This window comes from Halichoeres trimaculatus, unplaced genomic scaffold, assembly GCF_033239565.1.
Source record: "Halichoeres trimaculatus isolate MK-OKI-2021-1 unplaced genomic scaffold, fHalTri1.1 fHalTri1_scaffold_4, whole genome shotgun sequence".
NCBI classification, from domain to species: Eukaryota; Metazoa; Chordata; class Actinopteri; order Labriformes; family Labridae; genus Halichoeres; species Halichoeres trimaculatus.
The window spans coordinates 25,854,120-25,881,907 of record NW_027437182.1 but is presented as its reverse complement, the minus strand read 5'-3'; the positions used below and the strand labels follow the sequence as shown (position 1 = coordinate 25,881,907).

The 27,788-nt window shown below is 40.0% G+C and overlaps 2 protein-coding genes across 4 annotated transcripts in view; one reads left to right on the top strand and one right to left on the bottom strand.

Moving 5' to 3' along the window:
- crlf1b (cytokine receptor-like factor 1b) overlaps positions 1-27,788 on the bottom strand; it is an 83,264-nt gene that overhangs the window by 11,101 nt on the left and 44,375 nt on the right. The gene's annotated exons all lie outside the window — the stretch shown is intronic.
- On the top strand, positions 1,047-13,729 carry tmem59l (transmembrane protein 59-like). Its single transcript, XM_074669061.1, has 8 exons — positions 1,047-1,369; positions 2,610-2,715; positions 3,481-3,575; positions 3,714-3,866; positions 10,996-11,101; positions 11,212-11,326; positions 11,589-11,706; positions 12,188-13,729. The coding sequence occupies exons 1-8, from the start codon at positions 1,205-1,207 to the stop codon at positions 12,344-12,346; spliced, it is 1,017 nt and encodes a 338-aa protein (XP_074525162.1). The 5' UTR covers positions 1,047-1,204; the 3' UTR covers positions 12,347-13,729.

Genomic DNA, 27,788 nt, shown 5'->3' with positions numbered 1-27,788 from the left:
TGTCTGGTATTAAATGAGTAAATCTGTGAATTTAATTTGAAGAAAGTTCTGAATGATGATGGTAAAGAAGATAAGAACATGTATTTAGAAATAAACACACATATCTGATGAATATTTATATCATAAACTGAGAGAATATTCAGGTTTTTTTTAGATCCTGCAATATGAACAAAAAATTAAATTAAGAAAATAAATAAATATTAAATTACTAATAACAAACAACCATCTGTTAATGTTACCTTTTTAATATATTTGTTGGAACATGCTTTACCACGTACTTAAAAATTCAACTCATTTTTTCTTTTTAATAATAATAATAATAATAATAATAATAATAATAATAATAATAATAATAATAATAATAATAATAATAGCACACCTTTTCTTCTGCAATACTTGAGAAACAGTATGTCTGCACTGCTGGACGCCCTCTTGCCTTCTCCTCTGAAGATTTTAGAACGGCTTATTGTCCTCTGTAGGATATTAAATATATTGTCTTTTTTTCACCATTTACTTTGCAATTCACTTATTTTTTTAATTGTATTCATTTAACTTCTTTTCCCGTTGAACTGCTTTATTTGCTGTTCTGAAATCACTTCTCAATACATGCAGCTTATTTCTTGCACATTGGTGCTTTTTGCACTTCTAGTGGGATGCTTCACCACACTCAATGCTACTGAGGAAATTCTAATTTGAATTTGAATTTGAGTCAAATGTAACGAGTCACAATGATTAAAAACTTTATAGTTTTTGTTTTGTTGGTTGATTGTCTCTGCCTGGTCAGTGTGTGTTGCTACAGCAGGATCTTTACATTCAGCTGATAAGTCAGATATTTGAGTGTGAACAGTCAATAGTTGAACAAACGGCCCATCTGTCCTCTGTTCAGGACATCTGCCCCCCACAGCTCCAACCTCGTCTACTATCTGCCTCATTTCCATGAATATCACCACTGCCTCTCAGTGCACTGCAGTGAGGGTTTCTCTGCAAATTATGTATGTATGTGTATTTGGTGGAGGGGGAGCAGCCTGTGCGTGATGATGATGCGCGTGACGCCACGAGCAGCAGCGGATGAGCGGAGCAGACAGGAGCCAGGCTGAAGCAGCAGCAGCATCATCATCATCCGCAGCAGCAGCAGCAGCGCCGCCACAAAGGGAGCTCAGAGCTGCTTCGTCTCTTCCTTCGCTCCTCTTCTTCAGGGTTTGAGATGCTCCGGCTCAGCGGCAGGATGTGTGGCTTCTCGGCCCTGCTCTCTGTGCTCCTCGCCGGGCTCGCGGCCGCCTCCTCGGATCTGTTCGACAACCAACTGGGCGATATTAATTACTGCAAAAAGCAATGCCAGCTCACCATCAAAAACAAAAGCCCTGCAAAAGTAAGTTACCCCTCGGTGTTTTAACAGAAGCAGGCTCTGCAGCGAGCGCGCGGCTACATCTCGCTGTCCGACATTTCTGCGCCTGCATCGAAACACAAACTTACACACTAATATGTTAGGTTTCGAAAAAGCCTCTGTCTTTATATAAGGATTGCAAAATAACGCTTCCAGGTCTGTGCGAATTGATCCGCAATAGCCTTGGTGCGATTTTTCGCTGCATCCTCTTGATGCTACCGCGCACAATTAGGCCAAAAATGGATGCAGCTGATTTTCTTGTGCACCATAAGACTCGTCCAAGAAGTGGTTCTGCATCCAGCCAGCTCATCTTAAACCCGCTAAAGAATTGCGCCAATGATTGATCGTTTTGATCCGCAATTAAGATAATCTAGGCCAAAGGCATTGTAAGCAACGGAGGATCAGTGAGACTGTTGTGATCCGTGAAAACAATTATCCTTTATTGACAGTTTTACACAGCGCCTCCCATCTTACACAAGGCCAGGCTGGACTCAAGCAGGACGAAATTACTGCTTACATTTCACCAGGAGTTTTTGTGCTCTAGAGCCTCACATGTATTTCCAGATTCGGATGTTTTTCTCCCATCACCACCTCCTCCTCCTCCTCTTCCTCCTCCTCCTTCCCTGCTGCCTTCAGGTGTGGTTTAAAAGCATCCTGCAGGAGCAGAGCTGCAAAGCGGTGCACACTCACCTGGATTTTAAGCTTGATGGAAAACAAGAGCACGAGCATATAAGGCTTTAAAGCTTAGGGATCAGTATTACTTTTTCAAAAGCACACACTTTGAAGGTTATTAAGGTTTGGGAGGATCTCCACAGTCTGTATACTGTGAGCACACAGGGAAGCGCAGCGAAGAGGATGACAAGCACAAAGCTCCAATAAACCGTTCATGGTCGCGGTCAGGGAATCTTTGTGCCTCCTCTGTTCCCACAGGGAGTCACTAGAGGGTGCTGTTTTAAACAGAGAAAGAAAGCCTTAGGAGAAAGCATGCAGTGTGCATCTTTTTGCAACCTTCCCTTTTTTCCAACAAAGTTTTATTCAGTTGTCTGATCTTCAATGAAATGAATCCTTTCACAGAGACACAAAGCATCATATCAGCTGTGTCTGTCACACTGTAATAAAAGATCTGCACTGTGTCATTAAGAGACTCCCAAACCCTTTGTTGTCAAATTTATCTAACAAGGTTATTCTAAGTTTAGGCTCATCTCCAATTCCTTCTGTCTTCTAGGATTCCATAATGAATGCCTGCCACCGCGGCTGCCGCCTCTACTCCATCTGCCAGTTTGTCAATGGCAATGCCGGCTTTAATACCAGCAGAGAGGAGTGCCAGGGAGGTGAGTGTGCTTCTCTGTATGTTTGTTTGTTTGCTGAGGTCTGCTGAGCCAGCAGTTTAAGCAGCAGAAGTCTCAATACGTCATGTCAAAAAGAAAGCCAGTAAAAAAAAAAATCCACAAAAGAATACATTTGAAGCTGAGTCTGTTTTTTTTTTTTTTTTATTTGAACCTATAGCTCTGACTAGTGTTGGTTTGACTTCCTATTCCTGCAATTTCTACTTTAATTGTGTCCCAAAGGAGTTGCTTCTTTTAGTCTTTTTGAAGAGAATTCAAGCAGAAACAAAAAAAGGTCCAAAATGTTAAAAGGCAAAATGAGAAAGCAGCTACAATCAATCACATTCATTTTAAGCACTGGTGCAGGATAACATCTGCTAAGTATTGCATCCTTTTCTTTAAACTGGCACACTCTGAAGGCATTTGAAGGCTTTTCAGACGGCTCCTCCTGTTTGAATTGCTGTATTGGAAATCAATGATTTGATTTACCATCCAGACAGCAGATGCCCCATCGCCCCCTGTTTCAATAAAAACAGCGTGAAGTGAGCCATCTCTGTGGGGTCTGACAGATACATCTCTCTTGCATCTTTGACTTTCTTCTCACATTAGAAGGAAACCTGCACTGGCTTTATTTCTTCTTATCTTCCACCAAGCTGATTGTAGTGCTCCATGACCTCTCTGTTTTGCTCTTAATTCTTTTCTCTTCCCTTTTAACCATCATTCTACATCTTTTAATGCATCCTAACTCCTCCCCTTCCTCACACTCCGCAGCCTGCCAGGAGGCGTATATCAAGCTGCTGGAGCAGGAGGCCTGCAGCACCGGCTGTGCCAGCCAACCCTCTGAACCAGAGATCAAGAGAAGGAAGGTGAGAAAAGCCACTGGCTGCTCTCACAAATACAGCAGACACATCTATTGGCCCCCAAATCATGTGAAAATGATTATAAAACCGACAAAGATACACGTGTGCAAATCTGCAAAAGCATGCATTCTGTGTCCTCTGCAGCTCAGGGCCATGACCCTCCGTCCTAAGCCCCCCTCTGTGATGGAGGCCGTGTCCAGCTGGTGCAACGACATTGTCAGCTCTGCCCAGAGCTTCATCTCCTCCACCTGGACCTTCTACCTGCAGGCTGATGATGGCAAAGTCGTGGTTTTTCAGGTAAGACCAAGCTGAGACTTTATCTTGGGCAAGCAGGCTCTAGTTCTTTACAGATCTTTTCAGATCTGTACATGTAAGGTTCGCCGTTAATTGAGAAATGGTTAGAGCTGCAAAATATAAAATAAAACTTTGTTGCGGTGCTGTAATGGCAGTGTTTACAACTAGATCCAAAGGCTTTGTGTCTTGGGCAGCAGCACTAGCCTTTACCTGAAATAATTTCTATAAAATGAAAGCTAAAGTTGCAAACTGTAAGAAAATAGGATGACAAGTGATTCCATTTCTAACTTGCGATCAAGTCCACAAAAACAGCTGCAAAGTGCATTTTTTTAGTTGAAGAACTAACCTTTGATTTAGTCGATTTTGCAAATATTTTCATATTCATGGCCTTGAAATTTTTTCCTCAGAAATGCAAAACTTTTTTTTGTGATAGTCTGCATAAGAGGGTTAGGGTTAGTGCTTTTCTGAAGTGGATGCACACATATGTTGAGTGAAATTTCCACCTTCATGAACTATAGAATGGCACCTGGTGGTGAAAATTTGAATTCCTGCAAAGCTTTTGCAAGTTTTATGTTCAGATGTTGGGTTTAAAACATGCCGGTGACCTTTACAGATGATACAGCTAATCTCTGCTCCCTTATATGATCGAGGTATACAGTGTAGCTGCTCTGTACATACATATATATACATATTGTAGCTGTAAGGCTTGGGACACTGCCAGAACATCTCGCCGCTCATTCTCAGGTCAATGTATCTGCAAAGGTTGAGTGAGTGGGGGCACACAGCAGGGTGGGAACAAGGTGGTTAAACTCAGCACTTCTAATTGTCTGTAAATGTCCTTTTAAATTTAATCACAGCCCTCTGTATCATGCATGGTGATGACTGGCAGGGCTAGCTGTGGTGAACTCAGCTTGGGATGGAAATAGTGTGAGTTCAACAGAGATGGCTGCACAAGAAAAAACGGCGTCCTGGCTGCTAACCATAGGTTGCATAAAATGTGGTCTCAGGGCCGTCGTCCATTCGTCTCTGATGAGGTGTTATGAAGCAAAGATGGCAATCACCATAGTAGAAAATGCTGACTCCAGCCAACTTTTGGATGGAGCTAGGTGCAGCGAACCAGATGGGCCTCTTTTTTGCCTATTTATTCATCACTTTTAAAATGAAAACAATCTGTATTTACATTTTCTACACAGACAATACAAATTTGTGTGAATGTTAGTCGTCCAAGTAGTACAAACCAATTACATTCCAGCAGGCTTTGGTGTATGCAGGAAAAACACTCTGTTTAAACAAAAGCATGAAGCCAAAAAAGAACTTAAGCAGGCGGGACACAATCTGTGGTAATGACATCCTGGATTCCATCTGCTGTAATCTGAAAAACGATTTATGTATCTCTATTAACACATATCTGTGTGCAGGTGCAGCTAACAGTCTGTTTTAGATTAAAAATGTAACTAGAGCAACAAATCAGCTTGATGTTGTGTCACTGAGGCAAATCAGTGTTTATTTCACCATAGAGTGTGACCTCAGCTTGCCCTTGGCTTTTAAAGTTGTCTTTTTCTCTTGCCAGCAGGTCTGACACAGCTGACATTTTTAATTTTCACCAAAAGAAATCATAATGGTGATGTTTTGGCAACCTTCATACTGTAATTTTAATGAAGTAATTTACTGTTACTTTCTGGCTACACCTGAGGTACAGAGTAGTAGGCACCCACAACTTCAGCCCCTGAGATATATATCCTCTTGTCATCAGTTGATGATCAACAATAAATGCTGATGGGTTCTGAGACCAACCTTTATGTAATCAATACAGGTTGGTTGTCGATTCTTCCCCAAACAGTTGCTATGAATGACGGAATAAGGCGTAAGGGTTGGAACAGTTTTTGGATGGCAGTGTAAATATTTGAAGAAAGTGTTGCTCGGGTTTTGGAGCCGGCCATTAGTGGACACTAAAGGAAATGCAATTTTAAAAAGATTTTTTTTACTAGCTGCATTTATTGACAGAAGAGATTGGTGATTTCTGATAAGAAACAAAACATTTCAGAATTTAAAGAGGTGAATTAAAAGTAAAAAAAAAACAACAACAACTCAAATTAGAATCTCAATGCAATGCCATGATGACAAACACCAACCCGCTTTTGTTTATTCTCTGATGGTTGAAGCACTGGCTGGTTTACCCACTACTGCAGGGGTGGCCAACCTGCAGCTCATGAGCCGGCTCTTTGGCATGGCTCTTTGCCTTTCAGTGTGTGGCTCTTCAATCACCTCAAAAAAAATATTGTTATAAGTAGTGGTGTGTTGATTAATCTGAAATACTGATATATTGATGCCAAAAATGGGATCAGTATTGATCAATATTTGGGTAATGAAATTGATACTTAAGTTTCAGTTTCTTTTCTCTACATGTGCTCCTCTCAATTCCTCATGTGCTCATAGCTAGATAGATAGATAGATAGATAGATAGATAGATAGATAGATAGATAGATAGATAGATAGATAGATAGATAGATAGATAGATAGATAGATAGATAGATAGATAGATAGATAGAACTTTGTCTCATCTGCAGTAAAAACAGAAACTTGTGTTTGACACAGCTCAAAGAAAAAATTTAAACACACTTGCAAACACAATAAATCTTGCTTTGAAAATTGGAAATGTATTGATTTTCATTTTATGTCATTTTGTTTACATGTTACAGGAAGTGGGTTTCTAAGACCACGTGTGAGATGTGGCTCCTTGTAGCACCACAGTAGTTTTTTGTGGCTCTTGGTCTCTGACTGGTTGGCCTCCCCTGAACTACTGTATGCTTCACATGATTGAAGATCTGAGATAAATTGTTAAATCTTTGTTTAATTTGACAACAAATCTGGGTGTTTTTGTAGTCTTGGCAGATTTATGCTTTCTCTGAGTGTTTCTTCATTAAACTCAAACTGATTTCCAAAGTAAATGCCTGAAGCAGCCTTTACATTAAAGCTAAAATAAGATACAGACCCAACTGTGTCCTTTAAATTTAAAAAACTGGTCAGAAACCTGAATCCTCATCAAGGGTTTCCCTGTTTGCATAATGAGGCTTTGATGGCATTTTTAGCTACATAATGAAAGGGCTCAATGGGAAATGATAGTATTTATGCACACTAACCTATACAAAAGAGCTTCTATATACCAGAGGAGTCCTTTATACACTGAAATTTACCATTAGTTATAAAAAGTTTTGTACAGAGCGGGCTCTGAGATGCAGCAGCTGCACAACATGAAACATTTCTTTGGGACTCAGTGATGGATGATTGCTCTTTATGGCAGTGACGTGCAGGCCGGAGCAGCAGGAGGCTCCACAGGGCTGTGAGGAGACTATCAGGCCTGTGTTTAGTGGGCAGCTGGCAAACCGCCACCAACTTGACAGATTGACTCTCAGAGTGTTGAAACAACAGAAAAAGTCGAGGGACAGCAGAGGAGGGAAAACAAAGCTGCCTCCAGTATAAATTATGTGGATGTCCATAATGAACTGTCTTTACACATTCATCTGTGAGCTCATGTCTGTGATTCTGGGACCTCAAGCTGTGAGAATAGCTAGCTATGTGTACCCTTGAGTATCTGTGAAACAATGGAAGCGACCAGTGGCCCTAGATAGTTTAGATTTTGAGGGTAGAGTTAGTCACTTGTAGGTCACAAATGAGGTTTGTCCCCAGGGAGTCGAGAATAAAAAAAGAAAAGTGTAATTACGAGGACACATGATACCACACAGCCATTCCTTTTTCACCATAACTCTGTTATTTTGACAAATCAGTCCATGATAGTGCAACAGTTTGAGAGTTCAGGACAAAAGTGAGTTGATTAAAGACTTCCTCCCACCGAGCTGAGGTTTTGCTGGGAGTCGGCCTGCTGAACAAATTGAACTTTGTGTAAGAGTACAAAGAGAGAAATCCCCGACCATTGCATTAGTCACTGTGCCAGACCAAATGTTAAAGAAACCAAAACACTGGAGAGAACAGACAGAGCCAGAGGAATAACTGTTACTGACCAATGATACAACACAAAAGTAAAAGTCAGCTCCCAGATTCATTCAGAAACCAGAGACTTCAAGTGACTTAAAGGGGCTGTGAGGAGTTTGAAAGTGATCTCAAAAAAGTCGACCTTCTAGGTATATGCCTGATCGTAATCCATTATCAGCACCAATATTGCTGGTTACAGATTATTTTAAATTGCTACTTCTAAGCTTCAAGTTCGGCTCGTCCAGGACCAGATTGATCTACGGCACGTCTAGGTCTCTATGACAACACCACGCCGGCTGATGAAGTTTAGTAGTGAGAAGAGATAAAACACAGAGATCTATGTTTTTCTCTGCTAAAAATAATTTCCATGACCTATTTTGGCTATGGCTAATTAGCATTTAGCTTGGACTGTAACACTCTATAACACAGGGACTAAACTGTTCATCCCAACCCACAGTCAGCAGTTATTCTGCAGTGGTCTGTTCAAACTTGAGAGTCTATCAATAAAATGAAGAGTGAGGTTACGTCAGCTCTGCTTGGTAGATGACTGGCAGGACAAAGCTAACCAGGATTTACTAACGTTACACATTACAGACATGTCTTGGAGCACTGGGCTGCCAGCTGCGCTAAATATAAACAGCTACTTAACTACTTACAAACTGACAGTGTTTACTTGTTGTCCAGTTAGCCTCCAGGTACTTCAGAGCACCAGGCTAACATATGGCCGGCTGCTATGATGTTTGTTTGATGTCACGTTTCAAACTGTAGCACTACGTAACTGCACTGATAAATATTGTATCCAGTAAAAAGTTGTCATGAACAAAGAAAATTTGTTTCAATCTGATCTCCATTTGTTTCCAAAACAAACGCACGCCTCACTAAAAGTAATTTACGACAGTGTGTGGAGACTCTGGGCCACAAGGTGGCGACAAAGTGCAATCAAAATAGATCCTCCTCATAGCATCTTTAAGTATGATATTAAACAAAATAAACATATGTTTACAGTAAATACAGTAATTAAATTACAGAGGCTCCATTTATCAAGGCATGGTTCAAAAACACACACTGTGCCTGTGAGCATCTGCTGAGCTGTTACAGAAAGTAACTCTGTGGCAAGGAAGAGAACATGCTGATGTGAAGACAATACTTCTCTCTACCTTCCTTTGTTCCTTTCTTCCTTCCTTCTTACGTACTTTTTTCCTTACTTCTTTTTTTGCTCCCTTTCTTTCTTTCCTTCCTATTTGTCTCTGTTCTTTGTTTTCTTTCACTCTCTTTTTTCTTTCACTCTCTTTTTTTCTTTACAGTTTCTTTGTTTGTTCATTAACTTATCCTTTTCTGTCTTTTTTTCCACTTCTTTCTTCTTTTCTTTCTTTTTATTTGCTTTTTTCTTTCTCTTTCTGTCCTCATTTTCTTTCTTTCTGTCCCCTTCTCTCTCCTTTTCTTTATTTCTCTGTCTCCTTCATTCCCTTTCCTTCCTTCCTTTGTTTCATCCTTGTCCTTTCGTTCTTTCTTGTTTGTCTCTCATTCTTTCTTTCTATCTCCTCTTCCTTACTGCCTTCTCTCTTCTGGCATGTCTTTCCTCTTGTTTTTATTCCTTCTTTCAGCACCTCGACACCCCCCCTTGTAATGCATGACAGATGCACATCAGGCTTTGCTTGTTCTGATGCCCCTCTGACGTGTAGCCAATGAGAGGCACCTCCCTCCACAAAACTTTATTCTCTCTCTCTGCATCTGGTTCTAATGGACTCTGTCAGACAGTCTTCTCGCTGAGGGGTAATATACCTGGTTGTGAAACTTTAAACAAAAGAGGTTTGAAGTTTGTTTCACTTTGTTTTGTGAAGAAAAAAACTTGTTGTTTCTCCTCTATTATCAGAGTTTGTGTTGTTTCTCAATAATTGAACACTATGAAAAGAGCATTAATATTTTCCTGAGTTAATTTTTGAGAACTATTGAAATTGAAAACAATTTTCTCCTGCTTTAACTTCACAATTGAATGAACAGCAAAAGGTTTATAGTTGATTGATTCATTAAGAATCTGTCAGTAAGTTTAAGACACAGTGGGGCATACTGTGCTGTTCTAAAATTGTGTGTGTGTGTGTGTGTGTGTGTGTGTGTGTGTGTGTGTGTGTGTGTGTGTGTGTGTGGCGTTGTTGCTGAGGCCAGCAGTAGTATTGTTACAGCCCACTACAGCTGCTGCTGTTGGGGGTCAGCAGTGGGGAACCAAAATCCTCTTTTAATGAGTTCTCCAAGGGAACCAAAAACACTGCGCACATAATAAAAAACACACAACAGTGCAAACACTCACAGCAGGTTGTGTGAAGCTGTTGTTTTGAGAGGCATTTGTCCCAGTTTAAGGTTTTACCAAAGGGGTGAGGGTGGGTAAGAAAGAGACACAAAAACTTATCTGTTTGAAGGAAGGAAAGAAGATAAAAATCATTTTATTAAAGACACTTTTTGGAATCAATGACACCTGACAAAGTTTTCAAACTGAATGAAACCTTTTGATATAAGAACATCTTTGCAAATAACAGCAGAGTTTATTCCAATAAAACTATTTTTATCAACACCAGTGTTTGATCAATAGTTTTTTAAAAAACAACATGGTTGGAGCGCAGATGGCCTAGCAGTCTAGGTAGCACTCTATGAGGTTCATGGGTGGCCTAGGTTTGAGCCCAGTCTGCCTGTTTCCTGCATGTCACTCCCCACTCTCACCCTGTTTCCTGCACTGTCCACTTTCATATCCAAATTCTGATTACAGGCTTGAAAGAGCCCCGAAAGTGACTAGCTGAGTTCTACCCACCTTCACCTCTGAACCAAAATCCTGTGTGTCCCTTTTTCTGTTCGCTAAGCCGGGCTAACTCCCTCAGGTTCACAGACATAAAATTCACAACAAGGATCAATTTTCCTGAGATATATATACTCTGTACTACAAAAATGTTTGTTTAAAACCACAAAATCAAATCTTCACTGTGCCCCTCCTCACATAGCTTCATCTGATTTGCCTCTTGCAGTGTTCAAGTTGGTTTCAGCTTCTTGGCCAGCTAGATTCAGTCACAGATGTCAAGTCTGCTGGTGAATTACAGTAAAATGATTGCTGCTGTGCTCGCTGAGCATCTTTTTGTTGTTCTTCTCTTCTCCTCAGAGCCAACCAGAGATGGAGTACACTCTGCCCGAGCTTCAGGCTCCTCGTTCCAACGTGGCAGACAAACCCTGGCCTCAGGTCCACTCTCACACCCAAAGGCCCCATGGTGAGAGAATACACCACACATGCACATGTTTTTAATACTACTCTCAGCAGTACTATGAGTAAGTTGCAGTGTCACAAAGTTTATTGTTTTTCTCATGAAATGTTTGTCAGGTGTGAGGGGACACGGTGAGAGGGCAGCATCCAAAGCAGGAGGCAAAGGGAAACACCCCGTGCAGCATGCAGAGGACCCCACAGCTGAGCACGACTTCCTGGGCTGCATGTCAAGGTCAGATGACACTCTGTTTTTTTCATGGATATGCAGTTTATCATAATAAATCTATTTTTTATTATGGCCCAAAAGGATATGATAAAAGTGTTGTCCACAAAAAGAGTGGTGGACATGCTAGATTGAGGTGCAAGCAGTAATTATTAAACACTGTAATCTTCCACATATTGTGCAGCTTTTTTTTTTGTTTTTCTCTTTGTATTTGCAGCCTCATACCCTGACTTGTCTACTTCTTTTTATGCCCTATCCTCTTGTTTTCCAGACGTTCAGGCCTTCCACGGTGGATTTTAGCAGCCTGTCTCTTCCTGTCTATAATGGTCATGTTGTGGCTCAGCTGTGCCAGTCTGGTCACTGCCCCTGAGCAGCACATCAAGACGCAGGTACTAACACGCACACGAAGACTGAAAAATACTTGGTTTACAAATTCAATTTAATTCAGTTAAATTCAATTCAATTGGTGTGAGCATAAAACAATGAGTAAATTAGTCAGTTATAGACACATTCATGTGTTAGATATTCATATTTAAGCTTTAATCTTGCATCATGAAGTGACCAAAACAACAGGCGGTTAAAAATGAAAACATGTTAAAATTTTATTCCAATGGAAGAACCTCTTTACAAGAAAAACTCACAAGAAATAACAAGTATTTATCTTTACTTTAATAAAAAACCAAGCCAAATAGTGTTGAAAGTGGGTGTGTGTACTTTGGTGGTTTTCTGCCAAATTCTTCTAAGGTTTTTGCCTGGATTGTCAGTGTAGTTGTTCATTTTGACCTCTGTTTCCATTTCAATCTCATGGCTCATCACTGAGTGAACTCTCCTCTCACTTCTTTCTTCTTGCCTCTTTGTGTCTGTCTCTAGCTAAGCATCAACGGAGATAAAGAATTTCTGGACAATGCCATCAAAGTCAACCCATACCACCTGAGTCCTGTGATCGCCGTGGCTGTTAAACAGTCAGAGGAGATGCAGGAGGCGGGGCCTCTGCCGGTGAAGGTTGACCTTAACAAAACCTGTGTTTAGAATGAGCCAATGGGAGAGCTGCTGTCTTTTTCCTCATGGTTACTCCGTCCATTATCCTTGACCAGAACAAACACAACACAGGACTCACTCGGTCACCAGAATTTTGTACATTATATTTTTAAGAGCATGGCACCCTCCTGTCATAAACAATCCTACTACTGAGACATCTAGCCTGGTCCTGTTGCTGTGGTGGCACTTTATGCATTTGTTCCAGATTCTTTCAAAACCCCAAAAGCTCAGTCTGCTCATTGCTTATTGATAGGTTAGTGCTTGTGTCTCAGAGCCACATCAGGCACAAACAGTTAAGAGATTTCATGTCATTTAAATATCTAAAACAGACAAAAACAGAGATTCCTGATACTCATTTTCACCTAGCTCTTACACAGAGTTCATGAATACGCTGCTGAGAGAACGATAAGAAGATGGGATGAATATTTGGCTTGTGAGTGCTGCAGGAAAGAGATACTGTAGCTCACAGTTTATGATCTGTTTACATAATCAGCTTTATGAGCCGTTTACTCAGAGTGATTTTATGAATTGCTCGAGAAATTCAAAACCATGCTGTCCCACTTACGATGCAAAACAACTCAGAGCAACACATGCTCACCAGAGAAACAAAACCATACGTACTCAAAATCCAAGGCGTTCTCTGTTCTTACCTTAGTCTCTCTCCCGTGTGTTTGTGGGGGGTTGGATATACCTGGGTGCGTGTATGCGTGTGTACATCTCTAACAGCACATGATGAGTATTCAAGGGGGAGAAATACTAAAAAAACGCTGAATGCAAACTGAAACTAACAGAGCCCCTGAAGTCTTATAAAGTGATCATTTTTATCTTGTGGGCACAACATAGTTAGTTATTTTGTTTCCATTCCTCTAAGATTAATATTGAAGCTATGATCAAGGTAGTACAGTATATATTGATAAGCAGGGAACATTTGTCATCAAATCCATATGCATACAAATATATTGATGTTAAATTAAAACGTGCTGTTAAACGTGACACTTGGGTTAATAGCTCTCTTACCACGGAAAACACACTTAATGCAATGTGTTTTTTTACTGAGCAGGCTTCAAATCAACACAACATGGGGCGCACCCTTCTGCTTGGTGTAACAGAAGGCGCTGAGGTCACGCGCAAAATACAGTATAAATATTTATTTATAGTATAAGCAAATGCTTTTCATACACAATACAAAAAAACGTGCATTGATAACACATAATATAACGATGTATAGTAGGGAAACTTGGGTGCAAAGGTCTGTTAATTTGTGCACAAAAGATATGAATTATCACCATGTGGGATTTCAGAGGCTCTGCAGTTGCTGGACTGAGAACTATCCATTAAAAAACAATCTTTATTTATTTTATTTCTGTATTTATTCAGCCATCCACATAAGTTTTCTGTCAAATAGTGTCATGAAAGTGCCATGTACTGTACATATAACCATGATAAAATGTCATTGTTCTGTATGTAAAATACATCGTAACACAGATTGCAAAGAGACACATAGAGGGGAGATTGCACCTGTTACTGTACTATTACTACTCTTATTATCTTATTGCTCTTCTATCACTTAAAGAGTTCTTAGCTGTTATATGTGCCATGTGCTTTCTAATAGCTGACTATTTTGTATGTCCTAGGAGCACACACTGAAGGATAACCCTGTAACTGTGTAATGCAAAGCTTTGAGCATAGCCCTTTGTTAATGAGCGGAGTTGCACAGTCTTAGAGCAGATCTTCTGTTTCCCCTCTCAGTGCTTTCGGTATGTGTAGCGCTCTCTTTTCATCCAGGCTGTGTAGACAATAAACCGTGCATGCAAGTGACGCTTCGATAGTTTATCTTTAACCGCCTGCCACGTCAGGACGGCAAGCCTCTGCTGTAGACTTGTGATTTTTGTGTTACTATAAACTGTAAATTTTGAATCAATATGTGATGATGATTGATAATATGCCCATGATTTACAGGAAGGACTCTTAAAAATTAAAAAGCCATTCAATCAATATCTGTGCTGGTTCAAACTGATATCACAAGGAATATGATATATTGTTTCCTTTTTACTGGTCTGTTTCTTTTCAATGAAATGATACCTACAACATGATGAAATAAAGTGTTTTCACTGTAAATAAATGACAGACTTTGTGCTTTTTTATGTTAGCATTTGTGCATAATGTTGTGAGGAACTCAATAGTTGAAAAAAAAAGTCATTTTAATGAAAGATGCCTGTACACTGCAAAATGATAACAAGATAGAAACTGGAAGAACAGCATTTCGCTCTGATAATGAGTTTCAAAGGCAGTGACTACACCGCTGAAACTTATCTGATCATCTGCATCCAAGCATACTGAAGGTGTGTGTTGTGTTTGAAATCAGAAGCTCTGTGCCATCAAATAAAGTCGTTTCTAAACTTACTGGGACGTTAGAGAGCTCAGGATGATTGTGATGTGGGACAGAAATGTAAGAAAGTACATGTCCTTAAAATGTCATCAGAGTTTTTTTTTTCTTTAAATGAGATTTGATTCTCCTTAAACTTTTACTTTCAGGCTCTCTGTAAATGGAATACTGAAAATGTAGTAAGTGTTTTGTACCACTGGGTGGCAGCACAGTTTAAGAATCATGTAAATCTACAGCACTGTAGTTCTTATTTCTAATCTGCTGTGCCTTGTTTTAGGTTTCAACTTAGAAGTCTCAATTAGAGGTGAGGTTTTAAAATCTTTTCTGGCATTATTTATTGAAAGAGATAGAGGTTTCTCTTGCCATACAAGATGATGTAGATCTAGGCAGTCGTGGTGGCACATTATGCTGTTGGAAGAGCTGTTCAGAGACTAAATAAAGCAGATGAAATAAGCGATAAAGATCATTCATAAAGACAAACTAGATGTGCATTTGTTTGTTTTCCATAAAGTCAGAGTTCAGAAAAATATGTATCTGAGTAGAACTTGGTTCCATTGCAATGAATGTCTGTGGAACTAATGTGACTAAAGTATGAGGACATAAAAGTGATGGAAATTTAGTTTGTCTTCCCTGTCACTGCATCAAAAACAGACCAGATATGATGGATACATTATCAAACACTCAAAAACAGGGGCAATACAGCAGAGCTCCCAGTGCATGTATCCAATTAGCATAACATGCTGGATGTCTGTGTGAAAGACAGACAGAAAGAAAGGAATATCAAAACATGTCTGCTTCTTGTCAACTGTGACACATAATCAAAGGAAAACTAAGCTTCCATTCAAGAGGCTGTTGTTTTAAATTATATGACATTACACTGTTTGAACAGGGTGGATTTTTTTAAAAAGGAAAATCATCCACAGGTGATGACTGACATTATGGTAGAGTGCAATGAATCAGAGGAGGATAAAGCTTTCAGTTTCATTTACTGACCAAGAAAAATAACATATTTTTCCTAATCATTCCTATTCCTAAATTTGTTGTGAGCGCAGCGGGTGCAAATGTGTATAGCTCACTTCTTTTTCAACCACCCTGTCGAAGGGCACAGGCTGGATCAGAGCTCTGCTTTGTCTGCCATACATTCACACATTTTAGGTAAAGAGAGAAAAATTGCCCACTGTAGTGCCACTTTAGTTACTTGACCCAGCGTGTGTGCGTAGTGGATGAGTTTGGCAGCAGCTGGGCTTCCATTGATAAAAAAAATGAAGAGGGTGAGAGAGGGAGCTGATGTGTGTCTGTCTTTTACTGATCTGACTGACAGATCCTGTGCTGATGTGCAGAAGCCATGAAGAAGAAAGCGCTAAAAAGAATCAGGAACAGATTGTACATTTCACACAGACTCGTTGACTCATTTAATGCAAATGAACGCGGTTGTCTTTATCTTCCTCTGGCTCCGACAATCAGACTTTCAGTGTTGACGCAGGGGGAGACAAACAGAGGTTTTATGGTCCCTGCAGCCTCACCCTGCAGGACAACACACATGAGCTGACATTAATGACCTGATCGAGCTCAGTCTGTGATTTCATTATATATGTTATTACAATTACAGTCTTCATCATTTAGGATTGGCTGGGTGGAGACTTTTGAAGAAGTTCAGAGTCTAATCATGGATTAATGCATCATCACCAAATTCATGAAACCAAAATGTGTTAATACAGCCTCCCTCATTTTGGTTTGTGGATCAAAATGCAAGTTTCTTTTTATGATGATTAAAATTATTTGAAAGAAAATCTTAATGAAAAAATTCTCTGTACCCATCAGAAAACTTGAAAACTAGCTATATCTGTGTTTCAATGCATGCAACATGTAAAGGGAAATAGTTGCAGCATGAAAAGAGGGACCAACGTCTGCAACAAGGACCCCTGGGCTCTGGCTGTTACTCAGCTATTCAACCATAGGGGGCGCTCTGGCTTTAGCTTTGAGTGCTGGTGGCCCCATTATTACAATTTAATGGTTTATGTGAGTGAAGAGGCAATGTTCCTCTCCCTCTCCCTCCCTCCCAGCAGAAAGCTGTGTGCTGCTCTTATCTGGCCAGACCTGCTGCAGGAGCCAACCTGCAGTGCATTAAACAAGCCACCACCACTGACACACACACACACACACACACACACACACACTCACTCACACACTTTTACACACACCAACAGGCGAGTACACACTGAGCTGCATGCGTAGATGTGTGAGTGTGTGTGTGTGTTACTGGCTGTGGAAATGAACAGAATAATGAGAGAGGAGTGAGAGTCTGAGACAGTTAAGGAAAGGAGAGGGAGAGTTCATCAGGGGGACTGATTGGACAGTCTATTGTGTGTGTTTGTGTGTGTGGGGTATTTTATCCTTAGGATTACACCTGGAGAAATAATAAAAAATACAGACTATGCCAGAAAGTGACCTGCAGATGAGAAGTTTAATGCAGCAGAATGGGGAATAAGACAAACCATCTTGACATTGGGGTGTGTAGAGGCCTCCTACATAAGATGCTATAAGGTGAAGTGATACTAATTCTTGAGAAAATAATTTCTAATTCAATATATTAGACAAAGTGATGATGCCATTGTACTCTAGCAGCTAGGACTAGTTTTTCTTTTCCTGTTTTTGTCAAACCTTGAAATCTTGAATGTTTCCAAACCTGATAGTTTATTTTTACCCATGATGCTTTGAGCACAACAGCACAAATAACAGAGGTAGCCAGGCATGAAACCTGTCAATTTTGCAGCCACCTGAGTCATGCCAAGTGGGTGACAAGTGTCAAAGTGAATGCGATTGTGTGTCAGATCTGCTCTGCCACGGTGAAAAGTTTGGTGGTTTTATGGGAGGGGAAATGTTCACACACTCTTCATCTTTCTGACAGTCGCTTTGTTTCTGTCCCTTTCTCGCGTTCACACGCACACACACACGCTCCCTCTCCCCCTCTCTCACACACACACAGAGGGAAAGAGCATCCACCAGAGCGGATTTGGTTGGAGCACTAACTTTATTTCAACACGACATCTGTCATAAACCTCCGCTGCGCCTATAACAAAGATTCAATCAAAGCTTTAGCAATATGTCAAATCAAAATTCCGAGCGCATTTCGCCCCCTCTCCTTCTCTCTTGCTGTGTCTCTCAGTCTTTTACAGCCGTAACATCCATGCACGTACACATGGGGAGACAGACATGTACATACAGCACGGATGCTACCCGGACTATTAAACTCCAAGCTGCCCGACACGCCACTCTCTCCAAACTAGGCGCACAGGCATGAGAGGACGGTTTCAAGTTGCCCTCTCTGTGAATTGATTCTACTATGAGCCTACACGAAACTCTCCTCTTAGAGGCGGGGGTGCACGGCAGACAACAACGAGTCTAATTCGAGTCGAAACCTCTTTAAATCTCAAAAAAAGTATTACTCAGTATCCAAAATATGTTTGCCATTTGGTTTATTTTGCTTAAACAGAAAAACTACTCTTTTGTTGAGGTATTTATGCCAACTCCTGGATTCTTCCACCCCTGCGCGGCAAAATGGAATATCCCACAATTTATTCCAGGGAAAGACTGACAGTTTTTTGGGTCATGAAGCAGCTGTTCAAGTCAGCAGCCTGTCCCCCCTCCGCTGGAATAAGAAATTAGTCCATTTTAAAGTAAATAACTAAAGCCTCTGGCCGATAAGAAGGAATTATAGGATGGTGTGCAGGCACATTTTAAGGGAAAGAGAGCCCCCAAAACATTTAAATCCAATAAATATATTTTTTTCTCCTCCTACATCTAATTATCAAACACATTGGTGTTAAAGTTAGGCCAACTTACCAAAAACAAGAGAAAGGATGAGATAATATAAGTAGTTACAACTATTATTGGAGAGGACGTTTGTGAGGCTGACATATTGGAATTGTCTTTTTTCTTCTTTCTTATAGTCTTTTATTTTAGTGATTTCATTTTATCCCACACATTATGGTGTGACATAATTTTTTAGTTGTTTAAATGAAACTTATGGCCCTGGAAGTCATTCTGAATACCAGCCATGTTTAGGTTCATTATACTTATTTGAAGTACTGTTAATAATGATAATACTGATCTGCTTGTATTATCACCAGCATCAATGTGTCGGAAATCTCTACATGGAGTGAATTCAGCACTTCCCACAAAGTCTTCCTTATTGTACTCTGTCATCTTAAGTTATTAAATGTGTTATACAAAACCTGTTTGATGTTACTTATCTTCCTGACCTTTCATTGCAGCTGCAATGTTAGACAAGTTGTAGAATTAATTCTTCTTTCATTAAACAAATCTCCAAATCCTCAAATCTATTTGCTGAATATACTCCAGATTTTAAAGAGCTGCACTCAAAAGATCATGAATTCAGCAATATATGAGTATTGTGCCAATGTTTAATTAAGTTTCATGAAGCATGGTATATTCTGTACAAGATTAACAAATTGTATCCCGAGCTACTTCTTGTTTTCATCTTGTTTCTATGTGAAAAGAAATACATCACATCCTCCTCATTTCGGCACTGTGAAACTAATGCTGAGAATGGTTCATAAAGTTTACCGTGAGGCTTGTTAAATGTTGATATTTCAATTACCCACAAGCCTGGTGTATGCCAGAGATTAAGTTTCATAGAACGGGAAGACCTCTGCTTTTAAGGCTGTGTGCTGCTGAACACTGCATCAGAGGAAATATTCAGTGGAAGAGCCTATTGATACAAAAAAAGATGAGTCACTTAATCTCAGAATATTATTGACTTCAATTAATTACACAGAAAACATGAATTAAATTTCATTAAGATATACTGCTCTCATATATAACTATTGCTGTAATGAATGTTTACATCTTCAAATTACTTGCCTAATTGACTTTATTCAGTTATTACTCAAATAATTGAAGCAGTCATTTTGCTAACATAAGATTTCAAAGACAAGTACAATATACATAATATCAGTAACACCAACAGCATTAATAGCAACAACGTTTTATGTAATAAGTGAACAGATGGTGCATGATGTCTATGTGGGAAGATGTAAATTAATAATCTGCATATCGAAGAGAAAATATACATTTCCTTGGCACACTTCACAGCTGTTCTGTGGTACATGCAAGACTCTGAAATCAAACCAACGACCATGGATTGTAAAACTTCATTTGTGTTGTGTAAGAAAATTTGCATGTATTTAACTACACTGACTGTGTACAACACTGTTTGACCGTGTGAAAGGAAACATGATGGAGTCAGGACCTGTCTGCTATTAAAGTGGTTTGTTCAAACACCAAACTTCACTCACTTTTCCTGTTTCTCCTTTACACCTTTCTGTTTTAAATGTCACAGATCTCCTTTTATCGACACCACCTGATTCATTTTTCCCTCCCAACATCGCCACCCTCCATCTGTTGGCCTTCCTCCATCTCGTCTTCCACCCTCTATTCTCCTGTTTGCTTAGAGTCACCAGTCATCCACCAGCATGCATTGCTGCTCTGGTCATAATGGAGATCATATGTTGAAGCCAGCTCTGAAACCCAACACGGGACGTCCACATCAAATAAAACCTGCTGTCAGCAGCAAGGCCTGGCTCTGCCAAGGGGAGTGAAACCATATCTGTGTCGGCCTCACCAGCACGCCATAAAATGGGTGGCCAAAAGACAGGCAGGCAGACAGACAGACAGACAGACAGACGGGCAAACACACAGACGGGTGATAGACAGACACTTTCTGAGACTCAGACTACATCTCTCTGGGAGACATTCCACTTTCCGCTTTCAAAACTACTGCTAATGCCACATATTAGTCGAGGTATGCAAAAACATCTGAGGCCTGAGATTTGCAGCTTTTTTAGCCAATGAAGGCAAGCAGCTGTCAATCATCTGAAAATGAGGTCTGACTGACAGGCAATTTGTTGATTTCCAAGTTTTAGTGAATTTTCTTAAAACTTCTACTTCTGTCTCGGCTGTTTTGTCCTCACTATGACATTCCTCATAAGTCATCCGACACTTTGTTTATTCAATTACCTTTCTTGAATAAATAGGTGGAGTTTCCATACTGCACATAGGGCGAAGTTGGTTATCCTGGTGCCCTTAGATGACTTGTAAATAGCTTCTGCTCAGCTTCTGCCAATGATGACAGCATTGCTGTTTTTCAAGTCAGCACCAAACATAGATCACTTGAACATAGAGTGTAATATCATGAAAAGAAACAATACAAAGGCTCCAGTAAAAACTCAAAGCAAGTTGTTTCATTTCTGTAAATGAAAAATGTACATCAAATTCCCAAACCCCCTTGTTTTTACCCCAGATCAGGAATCTAATGGGCCACTGAAAACTATGTCCACAATAGCCGCTTGACTGTGTCACCGAAGACACACTGTAACTGTATGCACTGAATTAAAGGCGTGTCTTGTCATGTATGTGAGAAATGCTATGGAGTGCACCTGTCCAGAATTTTAAGTTTCCAGCAATAATCAAGTGTCTCACAATACACCAAGGGATGAGCAATAAGATTTTATCAATATCAATGCCCTTATCAATTCCTTCTTTTTCAAGTGAATAAATATGTAATTGGTCACTGGATCTGGATCTCCCGGCGTAAATATAAGGAAATAAGTAAAAATTGCACATCATGTGACGTTAATGTACAGTTTTGTAATATGTTATTGACCTAAGTAGGCCATCTAGAGTCTCGAAGTGGTTATAGCCTTATACTTAGTTGTTTCGAACCTTGTCGTAGTTATGAAACGAATCATGAGCCTAACTTTTCTTTGATTTTCTTTGAATTATTTTGACATTTGGAGTTCTTAGTATTGTTTAAAAAGAGTAACTGTGATATATTCCTGTGATGGAAGTTAAAATTCTACTCTAAAGCCAAAGTTTTACCAATGTATGCTAACCGCTAGCTTATCAATGCAATTTTGCATATACATTAGCATCAAGCTAGCGCTATTTTGTTTATTTTGAATGTATTAAATAGGAATCTCCTGTGAGAGAGTAATGTCGATTCCTGTGTCCAGTTCGTCAGTAAAATTTCAAGCTATAAATCCTTAAACAGGGTTTTCATGGGAAATGTTATCTAACTGCTAAGCTAACACAGCTGCAGCAGACTCGTCACATAAGGTCCTGCAGCTCCGGCATAGTGTGAAGAATCGATAAGGGCATTGTTGAGCACAAAGGCTAACGATATTGATGGACTGAAACATTTCTTATCGATTCTCAACAGGAACCTGTTTTCGATTCCCAACCCTAAATACACGGCAGCTCTCAAATTATAGCTAGTAATTAAAAAGTGGGGTACATGTAAATTAACGTACATGTGAACGATATTGAATTCTACAGACCGATAGTTTGCATTGACCAAAAAACTGGCTGATGAAGCCATGTGAAGAGAAGATGAAGTGCGTAAATATGTTGTAAATAGCAAATTAACTGATGAATAAGAAAGTGTGCGGTATACTGTTAATGAAAGTCATGGGTCGGACAATAGTATGCAGTTTCTGAGACAACGTTTGTGTGTCTAGGAGTAAGAAGTACAGTGGCTGATGAGCCAAATACGCTGCAACGGCTGAAATGACGTACATAATGATAAACGCGCATCATCAAACATGCGGTAAAGGAAACAAATGAGGTAAAAACAACTGCTTCAACTCAGACACACAGCAAAAAGAAAAACAAAACTGAAGCCATAAACACACACACAACCTGAAAACAACTGCAAACAAAGAACCGCTGCAAGTTCAGTCTTTAACGGAAGTACTCCAGGCCTGTGGGGGCGCTCTGTGCTGCAGCTCACCAGAGGGAGATGGGCAACTTGTGACAAATCTAGTGGCTTTCCTGGAGTTTGGAGACTGATGTGAAGCATGTATTAATCTCCAGCACTGGCTGCTTCTCTACGAGCAGCGGGTGCTGCTGTAGGCTCCTCCCCTATCCAAAACAGTCACCAACGGACAAGTCCTCTCAGCTCACACCTACAACCAGAACGGGCGACTGCATGCATATAAATCGTGCAAAGACTTGTCTTTTTACAGTCACATTTGTCCGTCCCAAGCTCGGATAAAGAAGGAGGGTTGGTGCTGTGACATAAAAACAAGGTTCAGCTGAAGAAAGTCCATTTATAGTTATTAACATATTTACTTTGTTTTTTAACAGACGTCTTGTCTCCCATGACCACACAGTCAATGTCCGCAATATTATCCCTCTCTCCCTGTGTCCATGACTAATTTGCATAATAATCAATTTGCATATAATTAAAAAGAGCTGAAAACCTGTAAAACTACTGAAGCATGTATAAGTCACCTATCTTTAAGATTTTTGTGGGTGTATCTTAAGTCAAAATATCAAAGTTGTTACCATCATGTACATATCACCTTGTGTGGTGTTGTACACATTTTGCCTATGGCCACCACCCGTTGTATAAGGCAGCAGCAGCAACAGTAGCAGCGGCACCACCATTTCTCAGCAGATATGACTGAGATTGAATTGCCCTTCCAGTCCCCATGTCTGAATAGCACAGATAGAGATCCGAGGTAAGAGCTGGAAGATGGATGGAGCATCGGTGGTGATGGTACTGCTGCTAGGGGGGAGGTGGAAGCTGGGGGTGTCCTGTTGTTCGTCAAGTAGCTGATAGATCAGATGCTATCAGATTGGGAGGTGTCTGCTCTGCAAGGCTTTGCTCCACAGGCCACGCTCTGCACACAACCGCCAGTTTACGTAAAGGATAAACAGTGACCCTAGGGTTGTAATCCACCATCAGGCCAAGCAGGAGCTGTGTGGATTACTGGAGGCTAACTGTAGCCTCTCCACTTGTTTTACACCTCGAGAGGATCCTAATTGAGCTCAATCTCATTATTTATGGCTGACTATGGAGACCATAATCAGAGAGGCCTGTGTGTCTTTAAACAGATCAGTCAAGAGCTACGTCTGTTAATGCGAGCATGTGCGCATGAGCACATAAAGCACACACACTTACACACACAGGTTCAGCTTCCAGGTTTTACGCACAAAACGACTTAGCAGAGGGAGGGGAAACGTTCGGTGGTCATTAGAGGCTCAGGTACGCTCATCATCACTGTGCTGCACATGTGAGAGTACAACTGTGTGAAAGGGGGAGGAAGACACTGAGGGATCTAATATGAAGATGTTTTGTTGTAAAACAAACATACCTGATGAAATTAACACTGCTGTCACTTGTCGAATGACATACTTAATATTTTTATGAAACAATGGTTAACAAGATTTTTTCCTGCCTTTATGCCGTCTGATTTAATGAATCCAGCCGAGAATATTCATCGCAAGCAGCTACCTAGACCAGCAATTTCCCGTCTTATTAAAAGGATTTGTCATATCGTTGATATGAAGATATGAAGTTTCATTGCTGGCTGATATGAGAGTTATGAATGGCTACACAGGGCAAGAGCTGACCCTGTGTGGATTCGTGGCGGTGAGGGGTCTGCAGCTCGGCGGGGAGACAAAAGGAGAGAAGAAAGTCCAAGAGCCGTTCATATAACTGTCACGCTTTCAAGACTGCTAATAAAAAAAACATCTCACAATAAGAGAGGCAAAGAAGAGAGAGAAATTAAGCAAGCAGGAAAGCATGAAAGAGCAGGAAAGAATGACGGAGTTTGTTAATATATTTCAGACAAAAGCAAAAAAAAGAGGGATATCAGGCAAAATGGCGGTGGAGTGATTTTGCAGAGGTTTGAGCTGGTTGGGACGAGGTGATGTGGAGCGGAGTGAAAGAAAAAGAAAAAGGATAGATGGTGGTTTGGGATTTTAGAAACCTCTCAAGCGAATGCATTTCTATGTGTGCAATATACATGCAAATGGCTGCATGCATGAGCGAAAGGAAAGCAAGAAGCAGAGATGATTTAGTTTTTTTCAGAGCCACATTACCCTGAATGATGCTGAACTCCAGCTTACCTCCACTCATCAACACAAAAAACACACAAATCTGCACAGGGCATTGGACACTAAACTCTTTTGTTTAGTCTTTCCCCGTCAATCTTCCATGTCTCTAATCTGTTAATATCAATCTGTCTGACTGGATGTTGGCTTCTTGTGTTTTAAGAGACATTTAAACAAATACTTATTTGACAGCTCAAAGAACTGGGAAAACATGCGAGATTAAATAAGATTTAGAGCTGGAGAGAAACAGTAAATCTGAGAGGCAGACAGATAGACCCTGGTTCCCCTAGGAAGAGATAACCTCACTTTGATTTTGGCTCACTTCATACATCAACAAAGGAGCTCCGACTTTGAGTTGGAAAACCCAGGGAGACGTCAAACCCCAAAATAAGAAGGAGCTTTGTCTGGGGATGCTGATCAGGTTGCTATATGGATGTAGCACAGATATTTTATTGGGGGACATGAATTCTTGAGAAGACATTTTACATCTAGGAATTTAACCACCACAATACATCTTAAATGTTGGTCTAAATCTTCATGGATATTTGCATCAGTGTCTGTGCGCTTGAGCCTGTCTCTCTGCAGACACCAATTTCAGTTTTAGAATATGCAAAGTTTTTCATTTGTGTTAAGTGACATGGCTTATTCATTTCCATATTTGGCAGGTTAGGTTTTCGCAGGTTGAAGCCCTGTTTCCACAAGATCAGACTTTCTTGGGGACCATGGGACAAATTCACAATGGTTATTCTAAGTCTTCATTTAACTTAAGTTGACTGACGTGGCGTGAATACAAAGCCAAGGCTCCTCTCAAGATAGACTTACTTAAAATTTTACTCTTAGCAGACCATCACTAAACATCTGTATGGATGTCAGACCTGCTGAATGTTTCTTACACATACGTTCAAGCATTAATTCTATCATCCTTCAAGGTTTCCTTCTTCTGTTCCTCTTTCTGGTTTGAGCTGTCCCTCTTTCATGGGTGTCTTTCTGCAAATATGTGTTAAAATGATAGACCTCCTGAATTTGTACCTCAAATTTTTTTTTAACTGCAGCTGCATTACTATGACCACTAACAGATAAAGTAAATATTTTTGATATTGCTTAACAGTTACACCTGTCAATGGGTGGGATCAATTAGGCAGGAACTTAACATGTTGTCCTTGATACTGGCGAGTACAAAGCTGTATGCGAGGGACTTTCAAGGACTAAATTACGGCTTATTATGGCTAGAAAATTGGTTTGAAACCCAAACTGCAGCTCTTGTAGGGTATTTTTGGACTTCGAGTGGTCAATGAGGACCAAAAATGATAAAAGGAATTGATTTCCAAGTCACTTGATCTCAATTTGAGGGAACATCTGGAGGATACAGGAGCTCCACCCTGCAACTCACTGGACAAAAGGGAATCTCCTTTTAGCATGTTACTGCAGCACACCTCCAAAGGTCTAGTGGAGTCCAGTTTAAGGTGAGACTTGACAAGACAACGGTCCGACATAGTATCATAATGCTATGGCTGATTGGTGTAGGTCTTAACTTGCTTAACTGACTTTATATATATCTGTCATCAACTTTACCAAGTTACCTTGGTGTTTAGGCCGACCAAGCTATGAATGTTTCTCAGTGTTAACCCACCTGAAGATCAAGCTTACCATGACATTATCATTGAAACAAAAGGTGAACTACATATATCCTGCCATTCATGCAGAAATCATTGTGTGCAACAACTCAAAATATGATCTAAATAAATAAAAACAAAACAAAACAAAAAAATAAACTGTATGGATATGCACTGGAAAATGTATAGTGAGTGGGTGGTATTGCTAACTAGAACCTGATGAGGTGAGCCAGACCTTGATACAAAGTGTGGCAGTCTTCAATTATTTATATCATTTATACTTTTTTTAGAAAGACCTTCCATGTTCATTATAAAATTGGTATTTTACATTAATTTGAGCATTTAAATTCACTTTCAATTTAACTGAACATAGCTATTAAAGGCTATATCAAACAGGGTTAAGGGACCTCTGCAGGAATATTTGTGTTGACATTTCTGTCCCCTTTTTTTCAGGTAGCTGGCACACTTTGTCATAATCAGGTTGCCCTTGACGTTGTTCAAGCTTTTAAGAAATGATGAACATTGTTATTGTTAGTTTTGACCAACCAGAACCAAGTATTGAACACTGCATTCTGATAAGACATTAACATATTTTCTAGAAGTCGACCATGGACAGTCTAAGAATGTAACAGCAGAGCTGTGCACATGCTTTAAACTGATTTTCTCAGAAATGGTGGAATCCAGTTTCACATAAATACATTATGTTAGCATGTATCTGATGGAGCCGTAGTTAGTGGAGCTAAATTAGCCAACATCAGCAGGCGCAGCTTGTGACCTTATATTAATGTATGGTTCCTCTGTGTAGCGTTTCAGTACAGACACAAACTAATAATTTTATCATTTCCACATAGAAAGCCAGGAAGAGAATGACTGTTCTTTTAGCATCTATGTAGCCATTGCCTTGCAACAATGTTCCCATTAAGTTACCACTTGTTCTTCAAGCTGTTAATTCAAAAAGCTTAATGTCTTCACAATTTCTTCTTGAAGGCAGCAATAGATGGATCCCATTTTAAAAAAGCCAGAAACGACACTTTTCATGAAATTAACATGGGAAAACCTTTTTTTTTTATTTTCTTTTGTCACGACTCTATTTCAGCTCAAACAGGAAAACAATAACATTTTTAAGTGTTGTAAAAAGTTAAATAGGAGGTTCTATATACATATTTTTGCCCTCAGTATTTGTAAACGCGGTAACATACAGTAAAACCTGTTCAGTGCAGATCTAAACTAAAAGTGTATGATAGGGACTGGTCAGTCTGTGGATGGTTTAAGTGTTGACATGGGAGTGTGTGAGCATGGCTTCATAAACACAGCGGTGTTAGAACAGGAGTTTAAGAGGGTGCAGAGGTGTGGAAGAAGGGGAGCCAGTGTAAATGTTTGTCCTAGAGTGGGAGCAGTAAAAGCATTGATGTATGTCACACTGTGACTGAGAGGACTCAACGGGTCTGATTGTATCTTTCTGACCAAGCACTGGACTGTTTTATGTGCAGTAACACGCATGTTTGTCCTCTGA